At 44.0% G+C, this 27,183-nt stretch overlaps 2 protein-coding genes across 2 annotated transcripts; both read right to left on the bottom strand.

The window, feature by feature from the left end:
* Window positions 1-678: 678 nt before the first annotated feature.
* VPS51 (VPS51 subunit of GARP complex) lies at window positions 679-8,396 on the bottom strand. Its single transcript, XM_042882732.1, has 11 exons — window positions 8,313-8,396; window positions 7,514-7,818; window positions 6,655-6,784; window positions 6,417-6,563; window positions 5,446-5,668; window positions 4,149-4,890; window positions 3,469-3,687; window positions 2,829-3,050; window positions 2,389-2,510; window positions 1,704-1,791; window positions 679-1,286 (listed from the first exon to the last, which is right to left on the bottom strand). The coding sequence occupies exons 2-11, from the start codon at window positions 7,721-7,723 to the stop codon at window positions 1,026-1,028; spliced, it is 2,364 nt and encodes a 787-aa protein (XP_042738666.1). The 5' UTR covers window positions 7,724-7,818; window positions 8,313-8,396; the 3' UTR covers window positions 679-1,025.
* NADSYN1 (NAD synthetase 1) lies at window positions 8,017-27,038 on the bottom strand. Its single transcript, XM_042882733.1, has 21 exons — window positions 26,905-27,038; window positions 26,766-26,826; window positions 26,516-26,632; window positions 24,568-24,621; window positions 24,110-24,199; window positions 22,959-23,010; window positions 22,305-22,393; window positions 20,740-20,857; window positions 19,376-19,507; window positions 18,603-18,677; window positions 18,301-18,425; window positions 18,085-18,133; window positions 17,644-17,746; window positions 16,779-16,947; window positions 16,264-16,399; window positions 15,023-15,129; window positions 14,136-14,267; window positions 12,808-12,877; window positions 11,830-11,958; window positions 11,004-11,180; window positions 8,017-8,468 (listed from the first exon to the last, which is right to left on the bottom strand). Exons 1-21 carry the CDS (start codon window positions 26,987-26,989, stop codon window positions 8,415-8,417), a joined length of 2,124 nt encoding a protein of 707 aa, XP_042738667.1. The 5' UTR covers window positions 26,990-27,038; the 3' UTR covers window positions 8,017-8,414.
* Window positions 27,039-27,183: the final 145 nt, after the last annotated feature.

Genomic DNA, 27,183 nt, shown 5'->3' on the forward strand with positions numbered 1-27,183 from the left:
AAATGTACATCTTCTGGTCAGGGCTGAGTGCCAGTCCAGCTCCCTGCACTGTCCGGCAGAGCTGGCACAGTGATTGCAGGCTGGCTGAGGCATGCAGATGCAGCTCTGAACCTGTCAGCAAAGGCCAACCAGGGAGAAAAGTGTGAAGCAAATAAATCCTGCTGTTCTTTTCCCTCCTGTCCTGCACTCAGAAGCCTGTGATTATTTCTCTCTCCACATCATCTCAAATGAGTGGCTTGGGAAGGGGGAGAGAATGTAATGAGAGACATTCCCAAGTTTCCTCTCATTAAACAAGAACAGAAGTGAGAAGCTTTGAAATGTCAGACCTTCAACTGCTAAAGCTGGGTCACAAAGCAGCAACCACAACTAAGAGCTCTACAAAACATTCTCTTACCTTGATTTTCACTTATCACATTTTCAACCTTGTGTCACTAAAATATATGTTTTGTTGCTAGTGGTAACTTCTGTGCAGGGTGCAATGGTGCACAGGGGGTGCTTGTACAAGTTTGCCAGGAAGAAATGGATGTTTGCACGAGGCACTGGGTGCTCACATGAGGGGCTGGGTCCCCCTGCTACCTAGCAGGAACTCAGGTGTTCAAGTGCTCCCCTTATCCAGAGAAACCCAACCCCTAGGGCCCACATGTTCTCACCCCCAGGCATTCAGGCACAGGGACAAGGTTTAACTTGCATGCATTTTATTTACTGTTCTCAACTGTGACACATGGACTGCATGCAGCATGTCCCACGTGTAGGGGAGGATGTCACCAAAGAAGTGGAATGAAGTGGCACATCATTGGGGATGGGGGGGGACATGGGGGTGGGCATCACGGGGGTGGGGAGAGACTGTGGGGTGTTATTGGGGCTGGGGGGAACACGGGGTGACCTTACAGGTGTGAGGGCATGATATGTCTGTATGTGTCATGTGTGGGAATACATGGGGTGTCCTTAAATACACGAGGTCACACAGATGGCTCCTGTTCCCCCTCACCTGTGCATCTACCCATGTCCTCAGGTGCCCTCAGGTCCTACCCACGCTCACAGATGAGCTCAACGACGCTGTGCTCCATAGGGACAGGGTCAAGGCAGCGGTGGGCAGCACTGGCAGCCACCTCATCCAGCAGCCCCTGCACCACACGCTCATCAGCAGCAAAGCGCCAGAGGTAGAGCTGTAGGTAGTGGCCGTCCACCTGCACCTGCTGCAGCCCAAAGCGCCCCAGAGTTCGCAGCCGCACGCACTCCAGCAGTGTCTTCAGGCTGATCTTGATGATTCCTGTCAGCACTGACACCTGGGACATGGGGACAAGTGGCATCAGGGGATGCCCAACACAGGGAAGCCTTGTGCCACAGCTACTTGGGGATGAGAAGAATTAAGGGACAATCCTCATCCTGGTCATCAGCCCCCAGGGACGTCCTGAGTTCTGATACATGGGACGTGTCACATGGGAGGTCAGGGATGCCCTCAGTTGGGCTGTTGGGGGTGGACCAGTCTCACCAACAGGGGCATGGGGACTCCCTCATCCTGGTCCACATCCCAGGGACTCCCTGAAGTCCAGACATGCTTGTCCTGCTCTGGGGAACCCCACAACTTGAGACACAGGGACACCAGGGGCATGTGACAGGTAGGAAGGCAGACAGCTTTGGGGCCTTTGGGATGTGGGGTCAAGAGCTGCCCTTGGGGACACTGGCATGTTCCCATGCCTCACCTTGTTGAACTCAACAGGGCTGAAGATGTCAATGCGTTCAGAGAAGAGCTTCTGGATGTTGCTGAGCAGGTGAGTGTCCATGGGGGCGCTGAGGATGGTGACAACAGCACGATCAGGGATGCAGAGACAGTCGGAAGGCAAGGGGAAGATACGTGCAGAAAAACAGGGAATGCAGGGATTGTCAGGGAACAAGGGAAGGAGACTGAGAGACAGAGAACACAAACACTGTCAGGGGATACCAAGACAGATGGGCTACGAGGACAGTTTGGGTGCACAAAAACAGTCAGTAGAACATGGGAATGGACAGTGGATGTGGGGACAGTCAGGGAACATGGAGACAGCCACAGGACATAGACATGGGGCACATGGGGATCATCAGGGGATACTAGGACTGCCTGGGGACATAGGAACAGAAGGGAAGATGGAAACAGCTGGGGAAGTTGGGAATAAACAAGGGATATTTGGGCTGTTTGAGGATGCAGGGCCAGCCAGAGAAGGAGGATGGATATCGAGATAGGGATGTGAAGATGACAACAGGGACATGGGGACAGTAGGGGAAAGTTTAAATATTTGGAGATGTTAAGACAGTTGGGAAGACATGGGGATGGTCATGGACATGGGGACAAAGGTGTGACCCGGGGTAACTGGACAGTGACCAAGAGGTGGCCTGGGGCACAGAGCTGACCTGGGAGTGTAGCTGGGAGCATAGCGTCCTGGTGCCCGTGAGCTGCTGTACACAGAGAAGGCACGTCGGCTCGAGTCACTGCTCTGCGCCCGCCGCACTCCTTCCTCAAGGAGCTGCCCCACCTGTAGCATCACATCACTATCTTCCAAATCCACCCAAAATATCTTGAGGTTCCCAAAACCAACCAGGATCCCTTAAAACCCTCTGAAACCTCCTAGTCCCCCTGGGATCCTTCCAAACCCCTCTGGGTCCCCTTAAAATCATTAAGAATCTTATTGGAACCACAGGGATCCTCTCTAGACTTTCCAGGGATGTCAGCCCCTCCCCACCAGGGACCCTCTGAAACTTGAAAACGCTCCCAGGAACATCTGGGACATTCTGGGGACACCAGATTTAGGGACACCAAGGGAGACTCCCCAGGGAGTCAGTGTTGCCCTGACCTGGACGTCGATGGCAGTGATGTCCTCGACCACACGCTTCATGACAGCACGGACGTTGCGGGGCTCGACGGTGCCCAACCAGTCCCGTGTCTCCACACTCTTCCGCAGCATCTGTGCCACCGCAGCTCCCTGGACCTGTACGTAGTGGTCGAGCAGCCGCTGCGCCGCTCCCCGTGCCTCGGCACACAGCGCTGGCCCTGGCGTCACTGCTGGCCCTGTGTCCTGGAAGTACAAAGGATGCTCTCCAGGCTGCTGAATATGCTGCTGTGTCACTGCTGTCTTCATGCCCTTGGAGCATTTGGAGGGACTTGGGGATACGCATTTCCCCACTGCCTCCTGGAAACATTCTGTTCTGCCCCTTGGGACACCCTGGGGACACTTCCGCATCCACGTGCAGAGGAGGGACCACATTCTGGATGGAGACGGAGACAGTGGGCACATGGAGGATCCCCCTGAGGACATTTTGGAGTCCCCAGATCACACTCAATTAGAAGAAAGGTCTCTATGCCTTTTCAACACTACGAAATCATGGACAGACACTGGGACACCTAGGAACTCAGGGCCAAATTGTTACATCTGGGAACAGTCAGGATCCCCTCTTAGCCATTCTGGGCCAACAGGGACAGTTGGGGCGGCTTACCTCTGGAGGGAACTGCTCATCAGTAAGAGTGAGGATGTAGCTGATGGTAGTGGCTTCGTAGTCAAGGCAGAGACGGGCAAGGAGCAGCAGGAGTGCTGGGGGTGCTGCAGGGGCACCTCGCTCAGCTGGGCTGTCAGCAAAGCCCCGAGCAGTACGGCAGAGCCAGCGCACGAAGGCCACCACCAGCCCTTCACGCACTGCCTTGACACAGAACTCCCCCTGTGACCAAAAATGGGAGGATTACACTCCAAAAATACCACACTGACACCCCAAAAAGCTGTTACAGCACCATTAAAAGCTTCATCTGCACCCCACAGAACTGCTTCTGGGCACTGACATCACACTCATGTCACCATGCAGACATGACTGTGACCAAAACCGGAGGGTTCTGCCCCAAAAATACCACCCTGGGACCATCAAAAAGCTCCCCTGCATTCTCAAAAATACTTTTGGAGCTCAATGGAGCTCTCCACCATAGTCCCTAACAGTTCCTCACACACTTCCCCACTGTCCCCCAGTACGAGCTGTGCAACCTCAAATCCATCCTGTACAAGCCCCACTGACCTTTAAAGAGTTCCAATGAAGCCAAATCTGCCCTCTGCAACGCAGAACCTGCCCCATGCAATCCCCTAACCACCCCCAAATCATCCCTGTGACCCTCTCACTGCCCCCAAACTCACCTTGAAGTAGGGCAGGCTGGCAAATGCAACATCCCTGGCAGTGAAGAGCTGCACATAGGCCAGGACGGCCTTGAGCTGACCAAGAACGGAGGAAGAGAGCGTGGCCAAGAGGTCAGGCAGTCCAGGGCCATCCTTACCAGGAGGTCGTGGTGCAGCCAGCGCCTGGCGCACATCACCCAGGCACCCCAGAAAGAAGGTCTGCAGTGCCCGCAGGTAGCGGGCCACCCGTTCACGCGCTGCTCGGGCCACCAGTGCAGCACCTGCTTCAGCCCCGGCTGCGGGCAGCAGCTCCAGGAGAGCACGGAGGCGGCGATGGAAACGGTCAAGCGCCCGCACCAACAGTGACGTGTCGCCCAGACCTCGCTCCAGGGCCAGGCGTCGCTCCAGCAGCTCAAAGTAGCGGGTGGTGAGGGTGGAGGCAAAGGCCTCTAGGCGGCCATCCCCAGCCCCAGGGTGCCCCTCAAAGAGGCTGCGGTATGAAGCTGCAAGGAGGCACAGGTTGCTCACAAAAGCTGAGCTGCCGCGGTCAACAAAGTCAAGGATGTCGGTGGCGGGAGGTGGTGTGGAAGCAGTGCCAGAGGGGTCAGATGGGGGCAGCTCAGCCTCCAGCGCCGCCAGCTCAGCCTCAAGGCGGGCACCAGCCTGGCTCAGGAACTCCTCGCACAGCTCCTCGGGTGGTTCCTCCAGCTGCAGCAGCATCTCCACACACTCAGTGAGTTCCTTCGGGTCCAAGGTGTCATCCCTGGAGAGAGGGAAGGGATGAAGGGGTTAGCTGGGAGTGGTAGGAGGTTTCAGGGTTAATGGTGGCGCAGCAAAAAAGAAGGAAAAGCAATCAAGGTCATCAGTAGGCTTCAGGGTTAACAATAATTATTGAATAGCAAAGAAGAAAAAATTACTTAATATCATCAGTATATTCCAGAGCTAACAGTGGTAATAGTAATTAAAATCATTATTCCAGTATTCACAATAACTAGAATAGTAGTAAAAAAGAAACTGTAACTGTTAGGGAGTTTCCTGTGTTAGCTCTATACCACAAACACATGAGAAAAAAATATATACACCATAATTTTGTAAAAGTTCTCAGTACTCTTCAGAATTAGCCCTGTATTCCATGAATATTCTGCAACATGTATGGTTCCTGGAATTTTTAGCTTCCAGAGTGAATACTCCCCAAGAACATCTATTTCCCAGAGCTGTCATCAGTAGGTTCCAGAGTGAACACATTAAAAAAAAAAAAAAAACCAACACCCACAACATTTCCTGGAGCTGCTGTCAGTCGGTTCCACAGTGAACATACCGGAGGTGTGCACGGAGGCGCTGGGCCAGCTCAGCCATGATGGCGTGGCTCTCATCCTCGATGGCACGGAAGGAAGGCAGGTGGCGGTAGTGGCGCAGCACAGCACGGGCACGGGTGTAGCAGTGCAGGGCCCGTGCAGGATCAGCTCCTGGTGTTGCCCACCGCCGCAGCCGCCCTGGCACCTCCACGAGGGATTGCAGCTTCCGCAGCAGCGCCTGCACCCCTGGGGGGGGGGGGGGGGTGTTAGGAGTGCAGTTAGGGCTGGGGCCAGCCATTGGGGTGGGGTGAGCATCGGAGGGGCTAATGACAGGGTGGGACCGAGAGCTTGACCTGCCTGGATTCCCCTAACCTTCAGATCTGCCCCTTGGTACCCAACACCCTCATGGAAAAAGAAGACAGCATGTCTGTGTGGGCTCCGGGATCTGCTTTTATTATGCAGCTCTGAGTTCTCTGCTGAGAACAGTTCCACCCCAAACCACCTACCTAATAACCACATCTACCCTTGCTGCATCCATAATTCCCAGATCTTCCCCACTCACCATTATCTGCCTCCCCCCTGATTAAACATGCACATTAAGGTTCTCTAATGCCCTGTTATTTGTATCTCTAAAGACCTGTCATCACCCCCCAAACTGCCTTCATCTGAGCATCCCAGCCCTCCTCAGTCTACCCCTAAAGTTCCTTCAACTCCATGATTAATTTCCTCAAGCCCAAGATCCAACTCCAACCTCCACATCTCAAAATCTTTCCCCTTAACCTCCAGACCTGATCTCAACTTCCGGATCTGAGCTTCCAAACCTCCATATCTGTCCCTCCAACCCCCCAGATCTGACTCCTACATTCCTCTAACCTTAAGATCTTCATCTAGCACTACAAAACCCCAAGACCTGCCCTTGCAGAGTTCCCCACCTTCAAGATCTGACACTCCACACACCCAGATCTGCCCTCTCGGGATCTCTCCCTCCACATACCAGCCAGCTGAGCACCGCGGCGGTGCCGGTCCTGCAGTGCAGCACTGACACGGGCACTGGAGGCACTGATGGCTGCCATGTTGGAGGCCAAATCATCCATCTCTGCCTCCATGCGCCGGAAGTCAACCTTCATCTTTCGGATAGTGTCTGGAGAGAAGAAACAAGACACATAGGTACCTTGTACTCCTGAGAGCCATCTGTTCCTCTCAAGATGCCTGGGTCCCTACCAGGTACTCACCTGTGGCAGAAATGAACTTGTTGTAGTTCTCATAGAGCAGCGTTTGCATGTCACTGTCGAGAGCACGGATCTCCCGCCCCAGTGTAGCTTCACGAGACAACAACTCCCCCAGGCGACACTCACTGCGCACCTGGAGGAACGGCAATAGTGGTACAATTTCGCCCCAGTCTTGCTGCACCCTGTTGGCCCACCCACAACCTCCAACAGCCTTCCTGGAATACTCAATCCCTTCAGCCAAGCCCCTGCATGTGCTTCTGGGATCCTCAAGTGCTCCTTTCCACTTCTACTTGGCTCCTAGGGCCCTCCAGCTGTTCCTCTATAGCCCTAAGTACCACCTGGGGAACTCCTGACTGCCACTCAAGCCCCTAAATGTGCCTTTGACTCCATCTCTCCCAATGGAATTTGCAAATGAGCTTCCAATGGAAGCTCAGGGTCCTGCTGGAAATCCAGAAGTCCCCATTAACCACAATACCACCCTTATAAAGGGATCTATAAGATCCCAAGCAGTTTCTCTGGAGGAAGGTGGTCTACAGGATGCCCAAATAACCCCCAACAGGGTCCTTTGAGTGGTCTGAGGGACTTTCAGGGACCCAATGGTGACCTACTGGAAGAGTTTCCATAAGAATCTGTATCAGTGAGCGACAGGATCTTCTCCAAAGGTTTCCACAGGCGATATCACAGAGCCCTTCTGAGACCCCAATGGGGCCCTGAACACAGACGTGACATCCCTGGAACTGTATGCAAGGAGTTCCCTACAGGAACGCCTATGGGTGTCTGTAAGGAGGCCTACACGAACACCTCGGAGGGGGTGAAGGGGTCCTCCAAGGGAAGCGAGGGTCGCGGTGGGGTCAAAGGTCACCTTGGTGAGAAAAACTTCCGGGTCGAAGTGGGGCCCGTTGATATCAGCAGGGTCCGGGTCTGTCTCTGCCGCTTCGGCCGCAGACGGTCCATAATAGCGCTGGAGCGGACCGTGGGGCCGCCGCCACCCGCTCCCGCTCCCTGTTGCGTTCCCAGAGTCGGAGCTGCCTCCAGTCTCGGTCCCGGGCCCCGCCGCTTCCACCTCCGCCATCGCGCTGACACTTCCGGTCCAGCTGACAGCTTATCCCACCCCCGACGTCACTTCCGGCGGAAGGCTCTCGTCACCACGGCAACCAGCTGCGTTCACTTGAAAGAAACGAAATATTTCCTTTTTTTCTCCGACAGCTTCAGTAAGAAAGAGAAATGCCGGACCGGTTACACAGCTAACGCTAGACACACAACAGCCGCGTAAGATGAGAGCAGAGTAAATTACCATTACAAAATGAGAAGTTTATTGCCAAGGAAAATGGTTTTCCCCTCCATCAACAGCACATGCCAGACCTGTTTTCAGTTTTATTCTTTCAGTTTTATTCTTTCAGTTGCATATTACTCAAAAATAACTTCCAAACAACCAGAACCAATCAGTATTCATACACACATACACTTTCACGAGACTCCCCTGCTTTTATGTTCGATGAGCTTATCCAAATATTTTCAATTAAAGGCAATTAATTGAAGTAGCTGATGAAAATCCTTAATGAATGATTCTTTAGCTAGACTAGGGCTGAAGTGTATTGGGAACAAACCAGAGACAAATCAAAAAAGGTGTAAAAAAGAGCTTGATTGTAAATATCACTCACAGTGATTATTCCAACAATTGTTTGGGTTGTCTCTCATCATCACAGCACACTCCAGATTTGAATGCTGTTTGACAAATTACCAGTATTAAACAAGACAGCAAATCAGTCCGTATCTTCAGCTACAGATATTCCTTCCTTTTTTTCTAGATGGGACACCTGCAAGATAAAAAGAAACAGATTCAGTAGTAAAATTAAGGCACATTTAACATCTCCGGTACTTTCTGATTTTCATCTCCAATCAGCACAGAGCCCAGATTTATCAGAAACCGACAGTGAGATGCGCTCTGGAGGACAACAGACGTGAACAGGCTGAACAGGCTCTGTTAGCTGCAGTAAAAAGAGAAATTCAAACTTTCTTCCTGCCCATCTTCTCAGCTGCCCCCAGCTGCATGCTCCCATCTATTCCTATTTTTGTGGCAGCTTGGTGACTTAATTTGGCTGACAAGGAGTAAGCACCAAAGCCATCTCAGGAGAAACAGAAAGGAAGGTAAGACCACCCTTTTCAATGACAAACGTCAGATCAAATTAGGCCAGAAGCCAGAACCCTGCCCATAACAAGAACTAGGAAAAGAAAAAATAAACACAGGGAAATGCTTCTCACACCTTAATAAGACCGACCTTCACTCTTCTTAACACTTAAGAAATTGAGTTACTTTACATTTAGTTCATTTACTGTTATGATTAATAATATAAATGCACAAACTCAGGGAAGGTAGCCCAACAGCAACAACATGATGGCTCAGGATGGTATCTTTGTCTCTGGAAAGTCCAGTTTTATGTTCCCACAATATAAAGGTAGGAAAATCATACTGTTAATAGATGATTCCTATCTTCTGCCCTCAACATCTGTTATTGGTCATGACATGGTGTATGGGGACTGCTGAATCACAGCCTGAACCTCTGATTGATCACCTGATACGAGCACTGAGTCAGCCCTGGGAGCACAGGTGAAGGCAATTCATCTGTGCTGCAGGGAGGGGTGCAGCCTGGCTCCATCTCTCCTAGATCCATTTCAGAGCTGCCCACCAGTAGGGAAGGATCTCTTCTGGAGATCTGCTCCACCAGAGTTTCCCACACAAGCCCAGGATAGGGTGAGTGTACCTATCATTGCTGTTTTCTGCTTTGGTGTCATAACATCATAGGCAAGCTCTCTGTTGTACCGTAACACCTGCATACTCATTAACAGTACACTGCTATACCATAACATTGGTATATTCATTAACTGTACACATGCTCACACAGACACTCAGCTTGGCAGATGGTTTTGTTTCACCAAATGTGCCTATTATTGTGATATGACCAGTGAGCACTGGAAAAAACAGGAAACGGATTGCAGGTAACTCATCCTTGGAGACGGTCACGCCAAACTTCTTCTGAGTTAAGTTGCTGTTCAGTTAAATGATACCAGCTATTAAAACAGCAATTCATGTTCTGGCTACTAGAACCTGTTAAATTACTTGCTCTGGCCATACATCCTTATGCCAGCCACAATTCAAAACCAGAAGCTGCAGATAGTGACACTGCAGCTCCAAGGGTTATTATTCCAAACTGCTCAAGTTTCCCTCACCCAGGTGGAATGCTCAGCTATGTAGAGATTAATGGCATTAGGACTCCAAGGACAAGTCTGATAATTCCCTGCAAGCACTTCACATTCTCCTTGTCTTACCACTGTTCTTCTACAACATATATACAAAGAATTCTGCACTTTAGAAGGGTGGATGACTGAATCAACTTGATATACGTATGTATAAAACATTATAAATGGAAAACTGTTTTCCACAAATCCAACAAATTTCCCTTCTGTTAACAATCAAACCGATTTTCTTTCACAAATGGGCATGAGGTAGCATCATTCTCATACAAGAAAACTTAGCACTGATTGCAAAAGTAAAGGTGTTTTTTGGCAGCACAATATCATTTAGAGTTTATGCTGTATTTTCACAGTCCTGTTACTATGCAAAAAAAAAAAAAATACCCTTAAGTGCAGGACTTTAATTACCAGTAATCCTAGAGTGACTAACTGAATATGTACAATAAATAGAAACTCTGACAACATTCCCTTTCTTGATTAGGGCAAACTTGACTCATTAACGTGAATCATTATTTTTGAGCCTTGCAGAAGGCTATCCATCATAAACAACTATCACTTCAAGTTACTGCTGCCCAAATAACAGATTATTTCCCAAGCTTGACTTGTAATTTGCAGCAGCTAATTGCAATGGCTAATGCTCTTGCCTGCAAAAATGTTACTACATACAAAATTGAGTTAAAGGTTAACAATATCCTAGATCATTACAAGATCTTAATCACATTTCTTGTAAGCATTAAATTGCATTTTGTTTCAGATCTTATAAAAATATTTTACACAACTCCCTCTTGATCTTCAGTGAGAAAGAGTTCAAAACTGTTAAAAAAAATGCAGACATACAAAACAAAAATGCTGCACACGGTAGCTTTTACTCTGGGTTTCAGGGTGAGGAAGCACTACTACTTAATTGTAATATAATCAGGGTGAGGAAACACTAATGCCTTGCATTTCACAGACAAGGCAATTAGCATTTTATTATATGTATAGATATGTTCTCAAAAGCAGCTGAAGTGCAAAAAACACTGTAATGGGAGATTCACAGGAATTGAGCTTACCCCATTGAGACAGCTTTAAATAAAAACTGAGAAGCAGAGAATGTTTACCTGGTTGTCTATACACCTAAATTGCCAGGACCAGGTGGTGTTATAAAGGAAAGGCCTCAGGTCAAATCGGTTGTCATCTGGGCTGTAGTTTTCGGCATGGTAGGAAGGAGTGAGGGTGGTCATTTTATGCCTATTCAAGGAATACATCCTGAAGAAGTGCTTAACCTTTGATGCCACCTGGTGTATGAAGAATATAACTTTCAGTCAGCCAAACTTCCTTAAAATTTACAATTTTCAGTGAGAACAGCATCTTAAAGACTGTATTCCAGCTTTTACACACCCACTTTCCACCACTAACACGTACGTAAGTTACCTACCACTACAAATCACTGTGGATGATTCCTTCAGGTAGAGGCATTTCAGACTATTTTCAGACCACCCTGTCTCTGTGCCTAACATTTACCAACAGAGAAGTGCCCTGCAGGAAATCTAACAGTAAGCACTGGCCTCTGAGATTCAGGTGACCAACTGAACGTCCTCCTTTATGCCAAAAAAGGAAAGATTTCCAGAATACATTAACCAAAAGCTTCAGGGGCAGTTAGCCATACACATTTCAGGAATAATTTTCTCCTGAAGTTACAGTTCTGTAGCAACTGTTTTCAGTTCCCCAATTACTGTTCTAACCATTTCTAACGTATATAACAAACCACATTAATTTAAGACAGCAATACAAGCTTTACCAGCGTATTCAGTTACAACTGTACAATATCCCTAACTATGGGAGAATAATTAAACCATCTCTTTCAAATGAAAGGAACTTCATTTCACCATCCTTTAAAGAGTTTATTTTGGGAAAGACATCACATGATTTAATTTTGTGCATTACCTCCCTTGGTGTACAAATTTCCTTCCACAAATTAATCAGCTTACAGAACATACTGTATGGTCCAGCCTTTGCAATCTTCCTTAATTTACCATAGATTGAGAGCTCTGCATACGTCATCCCCATATCTGCCTGAAATCACACAAAGTCACAGAAAAAAAAACCTGACTATTTAAATTACAATTAATAGTTTTATGAGCAATTACAATAACCCATTTAATCAAAGATACACCAAAATGAAATTCTCAGTGCTCAAAGAGAAACAGACGATTAGTATTACAAGTGGAAGAAAAGAATTGGGATCTCTGAAATATGAGATTTCAGAACCTTAAAGGAATATGTTTTATTTGGCTAGTGAAAGCATGCATGTCTTTCCAGAGAAAAATCTGTTTATTTTTCCTTCTGGGAGTTTAGATATAGTATACGTCAGTACAATAATTCCCAATGGAGAAAACTGAAATTTTAATTAAGCAATCCTTTATTAAAAAAAAAAAAAAAAAAAAGTTTTATAGTATCCTGCAGGTGAATAACCTACAGCCTTGGTAAGTAGCTGTCAGGCTTACCACTCCTCTCTTATGTAAGTAGATAGCAAAAAAGAGGGGATGGGGAGAAGAGGCCAGGGGTTAATCACCAACCAACTTCAAGAACAGCAAGACACCAACAGGCACTTTTGGAGTTAAGTAACTCTGAAACTGCATTTTGGAAACATTTCAGAATGGCCATCTTTTTAAGTGCCCAAAATAAAAAATCATTCAAAACAAACAGAACAATCACAACAACAAACATTTGATTTGCTGTTTTAGAAACTGTTGGCAATTTATGTAATGCTGGTGCAAGACACCAAGCCTTGTCAGTGGCTTCAAGACAGTTATTACACACTTAGTGATAAGCACAGATACATACAAAAGCAAACAGCAACTGGACAAAAAGCAAGTGTGGGGATAAAGATTACCAGAGCATTTTTAAGTCTCTGCCTATTACCTCATCAGTTTGAGACACTTGTCCATCCACTAGGGGCTCTAGCTCTGCAGTAGGTGGAGCTGCCATGATACTGTAAGGGGAAGAAAAAACAATCTGTCCAGTCTCATTAGTACAAACAGTCTGGTTTATTAAAAAGCAAATGCTTTACTCAAAAATTTCAGAGGGCATAATCTGCAAAAAAAAAAAAGTTACCTGCGAGCTGTCCCAGGTGTCCCTATGTTTGTATCAAAAACAGGAAACGTTTCCTTAATTCAATCTGTTCAAAATGTTTCCTCAATGGAATTAACACAAGTTTTTGCACACAGTCACTCCTAAGGCTGCTGGCATTTGCAGCCTTCACCCATTTAGATTGGTCTTGTGTAATTGCACACAATCATTTGGAAACAAAAGGATTACCAGAAGACTTCTCTAACATTTGCAATAAAAAAAAAAACTGCATGAGTTTCAATAGGGCCAAGTGTCAGGTCCTGCATTCACAGCAACCTCAGGCAACCCTACAGCCTTGGAGACAAGCAGCTGGAAAGCTGCCTGGTGGAAAGGGACCTTGGTGTACTGATGGACAGTTGGCTGAACACGGGCCAGCACTGCGCCTTGGTGGCCAAAAAGGCCAATGGCATCCTGGCTTATGCTAGGAATGGTGTGGTGAGCAGGACCAGGGAACTCATCCTGCCCTGTACTTGGCACTGGTGAGGCCTCACCTTGAGTACTGTGTTCATTTTTGGGCACCTCAGTACAGAAAGGACATGGAGGTGCTGGAGCAGGTGCAAAGAAGGGCAGCAAGGCTGGGGAAGGGCTTGGAGAACATGGCCTATGAGGAGAGACTGAAGGAACTGGAACTGGAGCTGCTCAGTCTGAGAAAAAGGAGGCTGAGGGGAGACCTTGTTGCTCTCTTCAAATACTTGAAAGGTAATTGCAATGAGAGCAGGGTTGGTCTCTTCCCACTGGTGACAGGATGAGGGGAAATGGCCTCAGGTTGCACCAGGGTAAGTTTAGGTTGGATATCAGGAAAAATTTCTTTACAGAAAGGGTTGTTAAGCACTGGAATAGGCTCCCCAGGGACGTGGTTGAGTCATCATCCCTGGATGTGTTTAAAAACCATTTGGATGCTGTGCTCAGGGACATGATTTAGCAGAGGGTTGTTAGAGTTAGGGTAACAGGGTTAGGTTGTGGTTGGACTTGATGATATCCAAAGTCTTTTCCAGCCTGAAAGATTTTATGACTCTGTTACTCCAACTCAGTTATCTTAGTAGAAAAGAAACAAACACAAACAAATCCACAAAATGCAGCAAGCAAATAAAGCCACCAAGCATAACTGCTTCACTACTCACTTTCTGAGGGCTGTGAGCTGGAAGTTTTCAATGCAGTATTGTATGAAGTTCTTCAAATCACTCTTACTGATTCCACCAATGGGATTGATATCAGCACTTGAACAATCATACTTTGTCAAGTAACCTCGAAGACTGAGCAAAAGTTTTATATAACAAGGATGTAACATCAGTGCAATAACAGCTTATATTAGATAGATCATATATGTGGTATAAAGCCAAGAACAGATGGCACACTGTTAGCACAGGGGACAAAGAGGCATTTGGCTGAAACACAGTTATTTTAACACCATGGTATTGCCAGGAGGGAGATATTCTGAACAGCTAGAAAGCACTGTGAAACTGCCTCAGCTAAAGCAATATATCTAGTGTAAAAGTTAAGATAGTGTCCTGGCCCATTAAAAACAGAAAATCCCAACTTCCCACAGAATCAGTACATGCTATTCTCCAACCTTTTGAGATCATCAGTGCCACAGTGTTTATCTCCCAAAAGCTAGATCTAAATGCAGTACTCCAGATTTTTAACATCTATCTTTTAACTCAAAGTTCGCAACATAATTTCTAATAGTGTAATTGAAAATACAACAAATAATGGACTGGAAAGCTAGCCTGGGAACTGTGTGTGCAAGCTCTACTGAAACTTGCTAAAGAAATATCTGCAGTTTATTGGAAAACTACAAGAATACTTTTATCTTAAGCTTCTGAAAAATACATAATTTTGCCATTCTAATGGTAATAAATAACCTATTTCACTGCTATCAGTATCTTTTTTTTTTTTTTAATAAAAAAAAACCTCTTCTGTACATACTCTTCTGGAACTTGGGGGCATTAAGGAACAGCACTGATTTGGTCCTGGTTCACTTGGTTTTAGATTCGTATCTTTTACCAACCTTTCATCCACATTGGCTGATCCTAGCACCAGAAGCCCCCCTGGCATCCCACGAGTCCAAAGTGTCAGCTGAGCAAACAGGTAGGCAAGGACCATTCTTACTCTAGCCTACAAATCAAAATAAAACTTAATATTTAGAAGCAATATATTTTCCCAGTCATATAAAGTTAGCAGTTCTCTGAACAAACCCATAAAGAACAAGATGTGAGAGGGCCAACAGTTACAGTAGGAAGACAAAGGAGGGGATGCTAAACATACACCTGTGCAAGCCAGGCTCAGCATCTGCTACTGCCATAGACTCACATGATTGGGAAATTTTATTCTACTCTGAGTTGTAGAATTGGGAGTTATTACAATTCTCAGTCTCCTACACGCACTGATAAGGATGCGATGCATGAACAATGAAACATGCAGATAAACCACCTAACATATCCACCTATACAGTATTAGAAGAAACACTTTCTATTACACAAGAGCTCTAAAACTGTTTGTTTCTGTCCCCACTCTAAAACTCACTTTTTTCAAGGGAAATAACACTACACAACATAGACATGAAATTCAATCTCTACCTCTGGCCCCAGCTGTGCGTGATGTTATGCAAACTATCACACTCTTCTGATGCTAAGCCACTGTCAAAAAAGATGATACAAGATTCAGTGTTTGCTTATGGAATGCTCTGATAGTAGCAGGGGGAGAAAGATCAAATCCTTGGCTTAAAAGAACAAAAACCACAAAAACTACCTTCAGAAACGGAAGTCTACAAATTGTAATGAGTAAGCATCACACAGGGCCTATGAAAAGCTGCTAATATTCACCAGAGGAAAGCCTATAAATGTTAGCAATGTCTTATTCTGCCACAATCCTACTGGACTCATGACTCATCTCTAAGAATACTACACTGCTCATTTTCCTGACGTGGCAACTTTCTTTTGGAATGCTTTTCTAAACAGCATACAGATGAATGCTATTGATGAGATCCAGACACATACTGTTTCCTCCTGACCATTCTATGATGTTTTAAAAATCACAAGCAACAGTTATCTTGGTTTTCTCCAAGATGCACAGGAGTGGAGATTTCTTCTGTAGATCAGCGTTTAGTGGAAAGTCATGAATCTTCAGGAACACACCACAGTGAGTTTAGGTCTTCACAGCAATTCAAAGGAAGGGCCCCAGCACTACTGGTACCATTTTGTAGTACTTCAAACAATGGGTCTGACCTGATTCAGCCTATGTAAAACACACCTGCACATTCTGCAGTGCCAGATTTTCTCTGCTGCTCCCTCCGTAGACAGAAAAGCAGGGAGTTCGACCTGTCACCAGGCTGAAAATTCCCACAATAGCTTTCACAGCCGCATCAATGTTCAGGTTGATGTGATAGCTGAGAAGAATCCAAGCAGAAGTGACTCAGCTGGTAAGGCTTGACTACACAAAAAGCATTAAATGATAAGAAAACATGAAATGATGTTTTAAGGCTGCTCCCAATTAAGATCTGGTGGGAGAAGTTTTAGGAAAGGCTAATATTTTCCAGAGTCTGTTTCCAGTTTTTTGTTTTTTTTTTTTTTTTAAATCAAATGCTTCCCACCATGCCTCACATTCACACACTTAAATAATATCTGAAATGCTCATACTGAACACACATACACACTGCTCTCCTTTTTTTCCCTGCTTTAGGTTTTGGAAGTTTTATATGCAGGTTTTTTATTTGTTTGTTTTATTTTGCCAGAACAAGAATTTTTCTATCAGTTTCCAATCTCTACCTGCCTATTTGCTCAGCCAGAAGTTTAGCCCTGTTGCGAGTGTCCTGGGAGGAGTTCTCACTGGCCATATAGCAAGTGGTAAAGACACGCTTGCAAAATTCTCTAGGATCCTCAGGGACATAGGTCTCATCATGCACAATCCTGCGTGCATCAGCCAGCACCTCTACATCTGAGAACAAAGGAAAAAAAATAAAACAGTAGTAGATATCGCTGTGCTCTTCCTGCCAGGGTATGGAAATAACTCGTTTGTTTCTTGTATTCCAATAAAGTTTTACATTGTCCCTCACAAGATAACTTAATCTAACTAACTCTCTTTCCAAGCATGTTAGAATATTTCCATACTAAAAAAAAAATAAAATAAAAAAAAAATTAATGAGCTTGCTCCTAATTTTGAATGTGGAAATATTAAATCCCTTTGTTCTGCGTGCCTCAGGGAAGCTCCACAGAAATCATAATTCCATACATACAGGGGACTAGCTTAATACACACCATCTATTCAAGGCCAGGTTTAAGAGCTCAAATCACGCCCAACCGTGTTTCACAGTGTTGAATTTAACAGGAAAAAAAAAAAAATCTCATGATGAACCAAATTCCCAAAACTACATCAGGCAATACTTTGAAAAATACTGTAGAAGAAACTGGTCTCAGTTTCACAAGCAATTCTAAACCCAAAATGTAATCCATTAAGCCAATTCAAAGAACTTGAAAGCTGAACTTTTGTTTTTGCTAGAATTTCTGGAGAGATGCGAAGGGTTCCATTAAAATAATTGGGCAAAATTTTATCATTAACTCTTGCACCTAGCTTATACTAACATGCTCTCAACCATTAATAGACATTGTTAGCAAGGCATGCATATCTACTTACTTCCATTCTTGACTGCCAAGCAAACCTGGTGGCACATAGAATATACAATGCAAGCTGTAGCAGAGCTGTCAATTCCACCACTAAGAGGTAGAAGAAATCCTGCCTTGAAAACAAAGTGAGGAAGAAGTTCCAAAATGCAAAATTAGAAAAATGTGTTTTACCTCAGAAACACGTTCTGGTAAACAGACATGAATCATCCGTGAAAAAATCCTCTTTCTTATTTAAGTTTGACTATTGCTTTCAAAGAAAGCATGACTCCTAAGGAAGAGGTCTGAAAAGCATATTTCCCCTAACTATTTTAAGTCTGAAAGAACTACCAGTAACTTTGCACCTTAGACTAACAGTGTGACCCTGCATTAGCAGCAGCACAAGATAGCAACCTGTATTGCCTGCATACCGCAGAAGAAGGTGTGCATGGTAAGAACAAAAAGCAGTTTTTACCTGTTTGCTGCGCCTTAAGTAGTCCCAGAGCCAACATGCAGGACCAAGGCTGAAATCACAGAATACACTCATTTTACGAGGATTATAGGATAAGACCTACTTTCAATTCTTCCAATTAGATACTTTCTTAAATATAAATAGAGACATTCTGTTCATCTCCATTAGTTTTAAATTCTTATAAAAACTGTTTTCAAGCAACAAATTCAATGTACTTACCAGATCTCCTCCTCAGGACTATGATGCCTCCACTGGATTGGCACACAGATAGGTGCAGTTAGATCATCAGAACACGACAGAGCAAAGTTCACTTTTATCCTGGCAAAGGGATTCACTTTACTTGCCTAAGCAATAGTACAAAAGAGTCGAAAAGACAAATTTTAATTTAACATATACCTATAAAAGTGTAGATCTGTAAAATACTGTGGGAAAAAGAAATAAAATCAAAGCATGCAAATATTTTTGAAGTAACTATTCAAACTTGGTAGAGTTTAAGAACAGTGTCTGTAAAGAACTCTTACTGCCAAGTTACGAGATGAAATCTCTGCTCTGTAACTTCGGACGTCTTCCAAGTCCAGTGTGGCAACTAGCACCTCCTGAAACGTTGGGGAAGGAAAACGCACATGACTTTTTCCAATACAGACCTTTACACTCACTTTACAAGTCACCTCTGATTCAGTTCAATTACTTACACTACAACACAAACACAACTGCCTCAATTCACAAAGCACACTAGAATACTCCAAAAATAACAAATTGATAGCACTTCTTAGGTGGCTGAAGAATGGGTTTACCATCACTTGCAGCACAGAACTAGAGGGAAAGTCGAGAAGCATGCTGGGGAAAAGTGACCAGCGCGGCACATAAAATGAAGCCCACAGCTGCAACAGCGTATCTTCTGAGAAAGGAGCTTTTGAAGAAAAGATCTAGCTGTAGAACTCTCTGTTTACCAACGCAGGCCATAGAACACTGCAATCTTCACACTTATTTGCTTGAATACATTAATATAACTAACAGTCTGTATTTAACATGGTGATTTTGTGCACAAACATTCTCTTAGTTCCTCCACTGTGACAGCTCTTCTCTACTGGCAAAAGCAGGACAGCTACTATAGATCTGGACAATTTAATTAGGAAAAACTTTTCAACTAGTTAGATAGTACAGTAAAAACATATATTTTTTGCCTCTAAGATATGAACCCAGTATCACTAGATGCTGTGTAAAGTCTTGAGTGTAAACGTAGCCCTTCTAACTTCAGCTATAACTTCAGTTAATTACAGGCTGAATGGATTACCACATCATCGAGTGAAAACTGAGATCCTTGTGCAACTGTCTCTCCGTTCATAGAAATCATGGCACAACCATCATAATACAGACGATCACCATCACAACCTTTCTGGTTAGACAAAATATATATTCCACCATTCTGGGAAGAAAACAAACAAACAGAAAAACAGTTTTTCAGGATACAGTGACTATAGCACCTGATAATGTTAAAGATAAAATGTTTTTTCTCTGTTTGAGTCCTTCTCATACTCTAAGTTGTGAAAGGTTTAGAGCTTAGACTCTTTTCATTTGAAAAAGTACTTTACACACTATACACACTATATAAACAAATAATAGCATAAGAAAGTAGTAAAAAGATGAGCTCTATCCCCTTCTCGCTGTTGGAAGATATGTGTCTTTTGTTATAAGCTGAAGAGTCATTCATGAAGCCCAAGTGGAGAGGGCTACGCTTCAAAATTGAAATGCTACGTTCATACAGAGATTGAGGAAAGCAGGGAAATGATGACAGAAGCTGTGGCTGGATATCAGAGTACAGTGCTAAATATAACGAAAGACTGTGAAATTATGCTACAAAAAATAAACACCTGTCGTAGTGTAACATACATTCAGTAATTTTTGTCCTCATCACTGACAGACATGGGGACAGCCCAGGAATAAAAAGGCTTCTGTTTAAAGTTAGCAGAGCTTTCAACATAGAAAAATAAGATAAAATTTAAGTACAAAGATGACAGGTAATGGCTAAGTTAAATACTGATTTCTACTTTCCCTTCCTGCTATTTCTCCAAGAAAATATTGCCACATCAACGAAGCTCAGAAAAGAAACTGTGAATTTAAGGAAATGTAAAACCATCCAAAATTATCTTTCATGTGCCAGAACAATATCTGCATACACAGACTGAAACAGAAGCTGGCAATGAGTTGTAACTTCAATACGTGAAGCACGAGGAGGGAGACTGCTTTGGCTCAGGTGAATGCAGAGAAAGCAGAGCCACTGGTAGTTTGTTCTTTATGCAGAATGAGAGCTTAACAGCCTTCCAAACTGGTTGCTTTTCTGTATGCAGTGGATTCAACACCACTGGTCCTAACAGCCTCTGGCATTTGGGGTTGTAGATCTGAAAACCATTACAGTGCTTCACATGAGAGCATTACACATAGTAGGACTCCTCAAAGCACAGTAGCATTGCAGCTGATTCAATCAGGAGGTAATTCCAGGATCAAAGAAAAAAAAAAACAAAAAAACACCACCACCACCACAGAAACTAACAAGGTCTGCCATAGCCGCCAAGCTCATGGGAGAAGAGATTGTTCTGGAGAGAAAACAAGTGCACAACAAGTCACTTTTTTTCTCCACCTCTCCATCCTTAAATGTACCTTTGCTGTGGCAGAATTCACCAAATCCACGCGGGTATGAGCCTTCCTCAACACATGGTGACTCCCTGAAGAGTTAGTGAAAATTTCCACACCGTCAAGTCCCATTTCAATATGAGGGCTGGCAAAGTAAAAGGCAGAAAAAAAAAAAATCAGCTGGCAATCACTCTGCATTGTAGGTACCATTTAGAATCACTAACAAATATTCAACTTATATCATTGATATATCACTATCTCAGTTCACACAAAATGTCACAGTACCTTTGTTTGTAAATTGCCACACACGTTGCAGTTATAAGGAAATTGACTACTTGAACTACAAGATTTGGAAAGGCATCTGGAACATTTAATTTATCTTATGTTAATGACAACAGCTTTCACACAACTTTTTTTTTTTTTTTTTTTTCCCCTTCCTTCCTCTATCTGACCATTCTTAACAGGATTTTGTCATTGGGAAGATTTTTAAATTCTAACAGGAACTATTCAAGTAATAACAGAAATGTTACTTAAGGGCACCAGGGCTTCCCTTCTGTTAATGACCTTCAGTTGTTTTCTTCTGCATATTCTTTATGAATCATCTGATGTTGGTTAAAGTATAAAGCAAAAGGATTGAGCTAATAGAGAAATAGATATATATCAAAGTGATGCAAGCCTAAGTAATGCAGGAGCCTAAGTTCTAACTTAACAATTGCAACAAAGCTCTATTTTCTATGAAAATGATGAGACCTACTAGTACTCTCAAATTTTTTAAATGGAGTAACATGAGATTATTCTTACTGGCAGAATTGATACCCCAGAAACTAGGCTTACATGTCAAATAAAATCATGAAAGAATGGCTTAATCCACTTCTCATTCATTTGAGGAAGAACACTGATACTGACACGAGGAGGACTTTTTTTTCCATCAGAATGAGATCTCCTTTTCTGTCCTCTAAACTTAGCACTTCTGCAGCTGATTAATGGTTTTACAGTCTTATTGTTCTACTGCTGATCAGTAATTACTCACTTTCCTCAAGAACTAATCCGTCCACTTGAACATACTTAACAGTAGCCTGGCAAGGGTCATCAATGAGAACAAAGCCTTCATTGGGAAAACGACCTGAGCTCTCTGAATTCAGTATAAGAGAAATGCAAGCTTCTCCTTTATATCTATGCAATTCCAAAAAGATAAGACGACTCCCTGACACTTTTATGAATGTAAGTGAACTACATACAGGCCTGTAATAGTACCTAACCAACTTTAAGATGATGAAAACAAATGAAATGTTTTGATTGTAAACACAGTCCTCAGTTTCTGGTAGATCTGCCACATTCTCCAAGCAGAAATTCCAGAACAAGGCACGTAGGTAACAGTGAGAAGTTTTTATATAATAACAAGCACCACCAAGAAATTTGAACCCCTTTATTGAAATCTTACCCGTGATACATTTCTTGCTTATATTTGAACTTACCGGCACCCTGTGAAAAATACACTACATAAAGGAATATTGAGCATATTTTTACAAAAACATTTATTTCTGGCCGATCCAAAGAATATTTCAATTTATTTTCCATTTATTTTCCTTTACCTGTTTGGTGCCCAGAGCTCTTCACATATTTCTGTCCCTAGACAGGTATCTTTGGTTGCTAGCACTGCATCCCCAAAAGGAACTGTGTCCTGAGGGAAAAAAAAAAAACAACAACCAAGAACGTCCTTACTTCAATGGAATGGGAGAATCTATTTCATATAATTAAAAAAATTATCTGCAAACTTAGAACAGAACTGAATGCTTACTTCTGTGAAATGACAAACTACCAACCATAAAGTACTTTATGTTATGCCAAATTTAAGTAAAAAAAAAAAAAAAAAATTCTGAGCTGCAAACACGTGACTTATACTGACATTCCATGTTAAAATTGCAGTGCTATTCAGGTGAAGTGCTTCACTTCAGATCAGGACAGCTGCTTTTGAGTCAAATGTTCTACAAAAGAGAGACCACCTAATACTACGAATCACATTCATGTTTTAGGGAGAAGCAACCTGAGGCAAATTTAAGTCACTTGATTTGCTACTAATTACTAATACAAACTAAGTTAAATTAGCCTGACAACTATCACTGAAACCACTGAATTTGCAACAACTGACACAAGGAGTTAGTGTTCTACCCCTTTATGTCACACATGCTCTGCATTTAGAGTGTTGAACCCTAAATTTCAAAAGAAAGAACCCATTAAAAACTTACCTGTCCTGTTACTTCCTGAATTATCCTTGGTAGAAGATACTCCTCTACATGCCTAAGGAAGGTTTACAAACTGTGAATACATAGTTATATAAATCACAATGGCGTATTAAAAAATTGCATGTCAATTGCACAGGACTCTATATTAAAAAAAAGAAAAAAAACCAAACACCTTCATATTTTCCAGGAAGGTTTCAGAAATGCATGGTAAACAGTGAAGAAACAAGATTTAAAAGTTTAAGTTTTTGTAACTGTGATAGGTTGCTTATTTCTGGCTTCTTACTATTTGTATCTGTATTTTCCAGTGAATAGTTAGGTGTCCAAACAAGAAGTCTTCAGGCAAAAGCTAAAGCTTGAGATAGACTTCTTCAGTGAGAAACCTTTTTGGGAGATATCTCGATTTTACAGAGAAATAAGCATGAAAAAAGCTTCAGGTAAATGAACAGAAATAATCACATCACCCTTCCAAGAGTTAAGAGGTTGCATTGCGATAACAATAACCTCTGCATAGCTTTCATGCTTGCTCCCTTTTAGTTCTTAACTAGACCCAACAAAGAACACACAGAAATTTCAAATATCCAATAAAAGTTTACCTTTCTGAAGTGCTTCTGCATGAGTAACTGTGAACTTATCCAGAACTGACTGGTATTTAAGAGAACTCCCAGAAACTCTATTCCTTGACGAATAAGGAACGAGCAAGCAGCATCAGAGGTGTGCATCAAGCAAGAACATATTTTGCTATGCAGTTAGGTACAGGACAGCAATCCTCCGCAGTCATGATATTCTAACTGAGCTTACCCACCTCACACTGCTTCCCAGCTCAATACTGGAGAGCATGCAGCAATCGAGATAAACAAGAATAACGGGCTCCCCCAGTCCCAAACTGCATCGAGTTAGAAAGCATGCAAAAGGGAAGTGATGGCACTTATACATGGCAAGAACATTTAGCCACACTTTTTCTTCAAGCTTATTAGTCCACAGTTTGATTACATTTAATAAGCTCAACTGAACTGTAGTTATGCAGTTCTGTAGATTCTGTCTCCCTGTTACCTACGTAGCTGCACTGATGCATTGCAATAGAGATTTCCTTCCTTCTGCTGCAGATGCAAGTGAAAAGCTGTGCTTTTTAAACAATTTAACAGTAGCCAGCCTACCTTGCTTTGTTCCATGGGGTAAACCACCGAAGTTCTCTATAGTTTCCTGCATTTGCCAATGATATTTTCGGTCTAATCAAAAGAATTTTTCTTGAAACAAAAAATAAAACAGAAAGGGTGAATTAAGACCTGATGTGAAGATGAATAAGACAAGAACAAGAACACTGATGAAAATCAAGTCATTCATTTTTTTTTCTAGTGTGATGTAAATAACTGCTATAAACAACCTGTTAAAGGTTTCTGACTGAATGCTTCCAGGCTCTCCAAAGCATCCTTCAGAATGCAGTGGAAATTTAGTTTATACAAAAACAGAAGAGAAAAAGAGCTAATGGAAAGCAGACAGGAAAACAATTCCAGTCCATTAGATGGCACTGAAGAATCCTGCTTGAAGGCCAAACAGGCCTCCGAAAGGATATCCTCCTGCTTCATGCTGCAAAAGAGCATAAGGAACTACTTACTTATTTAGAAAGATGACTCGGCAATTGTAGCGAACATTTCTGTGCATAAGGGGCCTGCAAAAGTAAGGAGAAAAATTACCAGTGGCTAAGCACATTAGATTAAGTGTTCAAAGAAAATATAAAAACAACAAAGAACAGAATCTACTCCACTACACAAGGACTGTTAATATAAAACTTCTATGCTAGATCACTAGAAGGAATTAAATATAACAATGTATGAAGTTTTAACTTCTGAAGTTTGCAAAAGTCTTATCCGCTGGCCCTTTTTTCAGTTGCAGATATACCCTGTGGCTGGCTACCAGATCACAGCACACCTGAGAAACACAGATTACAACCATGCTATTGGCTGGCCTAGCTTAACCAAGCTTGACTCTACCCAGTACTACCAGGCTAATTCAAAGTCAGGAAAAGGTAGCCTTATGCTTATTCACGATATCAATACAATATCAAAAAAATGTGACACACACATACATACATATGTTAGCTTTATAATCACAGTTTATCACAACTTGCTCTTGGCACCTGACTTACGATGGTTTCAGTGATCTTGGCATACCTGTATGCTGCCTGTAAAGATATCTGCCACTTAGAGCAAGCTATATGAGCTGTAGAATTCCCAAAGACGGTCAATTTATAGAATCCTTCATTTTGTACTCAGTCCAAGGCCTAACCCAAAACCTTACCCATGGGAGTGAATCCCAGAAATGTAGAATCTCAAGAAATACTTATTCCATTCTCTCAAAGGGACCAGCTATCAGGAATCTCACTCTTCTACCTTCCAGAAAAAGAAAAGCCTGAAATTTCTTCTATTTAACATCTTCATTAATGATCTTGATGAGAGGATTGAGTGCACCCTCAATAAGTTTGCAGGAGACACCAAGTTGGGAAGGAGTGTTGATCTGCCCGAGGGGAGGAAGGGACTACAGACAGACTTGGATAGACTGGATTGATGGGCCAAGGCAAACTGCATGAGTTTCAATAGGGTCAAGTGTCAGGTCCTGCATTTTGGTCACAGCAACCTCAGGCAACCCTACAGCCTTGGAGAGAAGCAGCTGGAAAGCTGCCTGGTGGAAAGGGACCTTGGCGTACTGATGGACAGTTGGCTGAACACGGGCCAGCACTGCGCCCTGGTGGCCAAAAAGGCCAATGGCATCCTGGCTTATGCTAGGAATGGTGTGGTGAGCAGGACCAGGGAACTCATCCTGCCCTGTACTTGGCACTGGTGAGGCCTCACCTTGAGTACTGTGTTCATTTTTGGGCACCTCAGTACAGAAAGGACATGGAGGTGCTGGAGCAGGTGCAAAGAAGGGCAGCAAGGCTGGGGAAGGGCTTGGAGAATATGGCCTATGAGGAGAGACTGAAGGAACTGGAACTGGAGCTGCTCAGTCTAAGAAAAAGGAGGCTGAGGGGAGACCTTGTTGCTCTCTTCAAATACCTGAAAGGTAATTGCAATGAGAGCAGGGTTGGTCTCTTCCCACTGGTGACAGGATGAGGGGAAATGGCCTCAGGTTGCACCAGGGTAAGTTTAGGTTGGATATCAGGAAAAATTTCTTTACAGAAAGGGTTGTTAAGCACTGGAATAGGCTCCCCAGGGACGTGGTTGAGTCATCATCCCTGGATGTGTTTAAAAACCATTTGGATGCTGTGCTCAGGGACATGATTTAGCAGAGAGTTAGGGTAGGATGGTTAGGTTGTGGTTGGACTCAATGATCTTTAAGGCCTTTTCCAACCTGAGCAATTCTACAATTCTGTAGTTCTAAAGGATTGTCTTCCAGAAATTCCCTTGTACGTTACAATCATTCTGATGGAGACCAGAGTGGGAAATACAGTAATTCTTAAGATGTGTTTCCAAGATTGGGGCAAAGCCCTGACAACCCAGAAGCATCTGCTCATGCTCTCAGAAGGCTCGCCCCTCCATCCTAGCTATAGCTACACATTTAACACTTACATTCCCACGTCACAGATAATATCCTGAGTAGCTGGAGACTCCAAAAGCTTTGCCAGCACTTGAAAAGAATGTAGGAGCGTATCAGACTCATAGTAGTGATCTGCACAGCCATAACCACTGCATAAAAAGGAAAAGAAAGAGAAGATTCGGGCTGTATCAGCACTCTGATCATGGGATGAAAACTTCTCCAGAGAAGAGACGTCACACTGTGCATACAACTCACTACAGATAATAATTCAAGGGCCCTTACCAAATTTCGAGTTCTGGACCGAGCCTGTACCTAGCTCCTTTGCTCTTAGCGATGCTAATACCTGGAAAACAATTAGTTTAAGCAGCAACGCGGACACGAGCTCCGGCCCACTCAGACCCGCCGCCTCGGCCCCGCTCACTTCGCAGGATCCTCTCGGCGTTTCCTTCGAAATCCAGAGCCCACTGGTTGAGGGCACAGGCGGCCACGCTCACCGCCCGACCCATGGCAGCTTCCCACCGCCGAACCGAGGCAGCGCGCACTTCCGGGGGGGCGGGGGGCGGCAGGACAGCACCGCCCACCTCACGGACTGTTCCGTCCCGCCTACAGAGCCGCCCCACCGTGCCCGCCCATGGGTTGAGCGCGCTCCGCCAATGAGGCAGCGTGGGGCGGAACAGAGCGCGGCGCGGATTAGCCGGAG

This window comes from Lagopus leucura, unplaced genomic scaffold (genome assembly GCF_019238085.1).
Source record: "Lagopus leucura isolate 7727_CA_CO unplaced genomic scaffold, USGS_WTPT01 Super-Scaffold_100035, whole genome shotgun sequence".
NCBI lineage: Eukaryota > Metazoa > Chordata > Aves > Galliformes > Phasianidae > Lagopus > Lagopus leucura.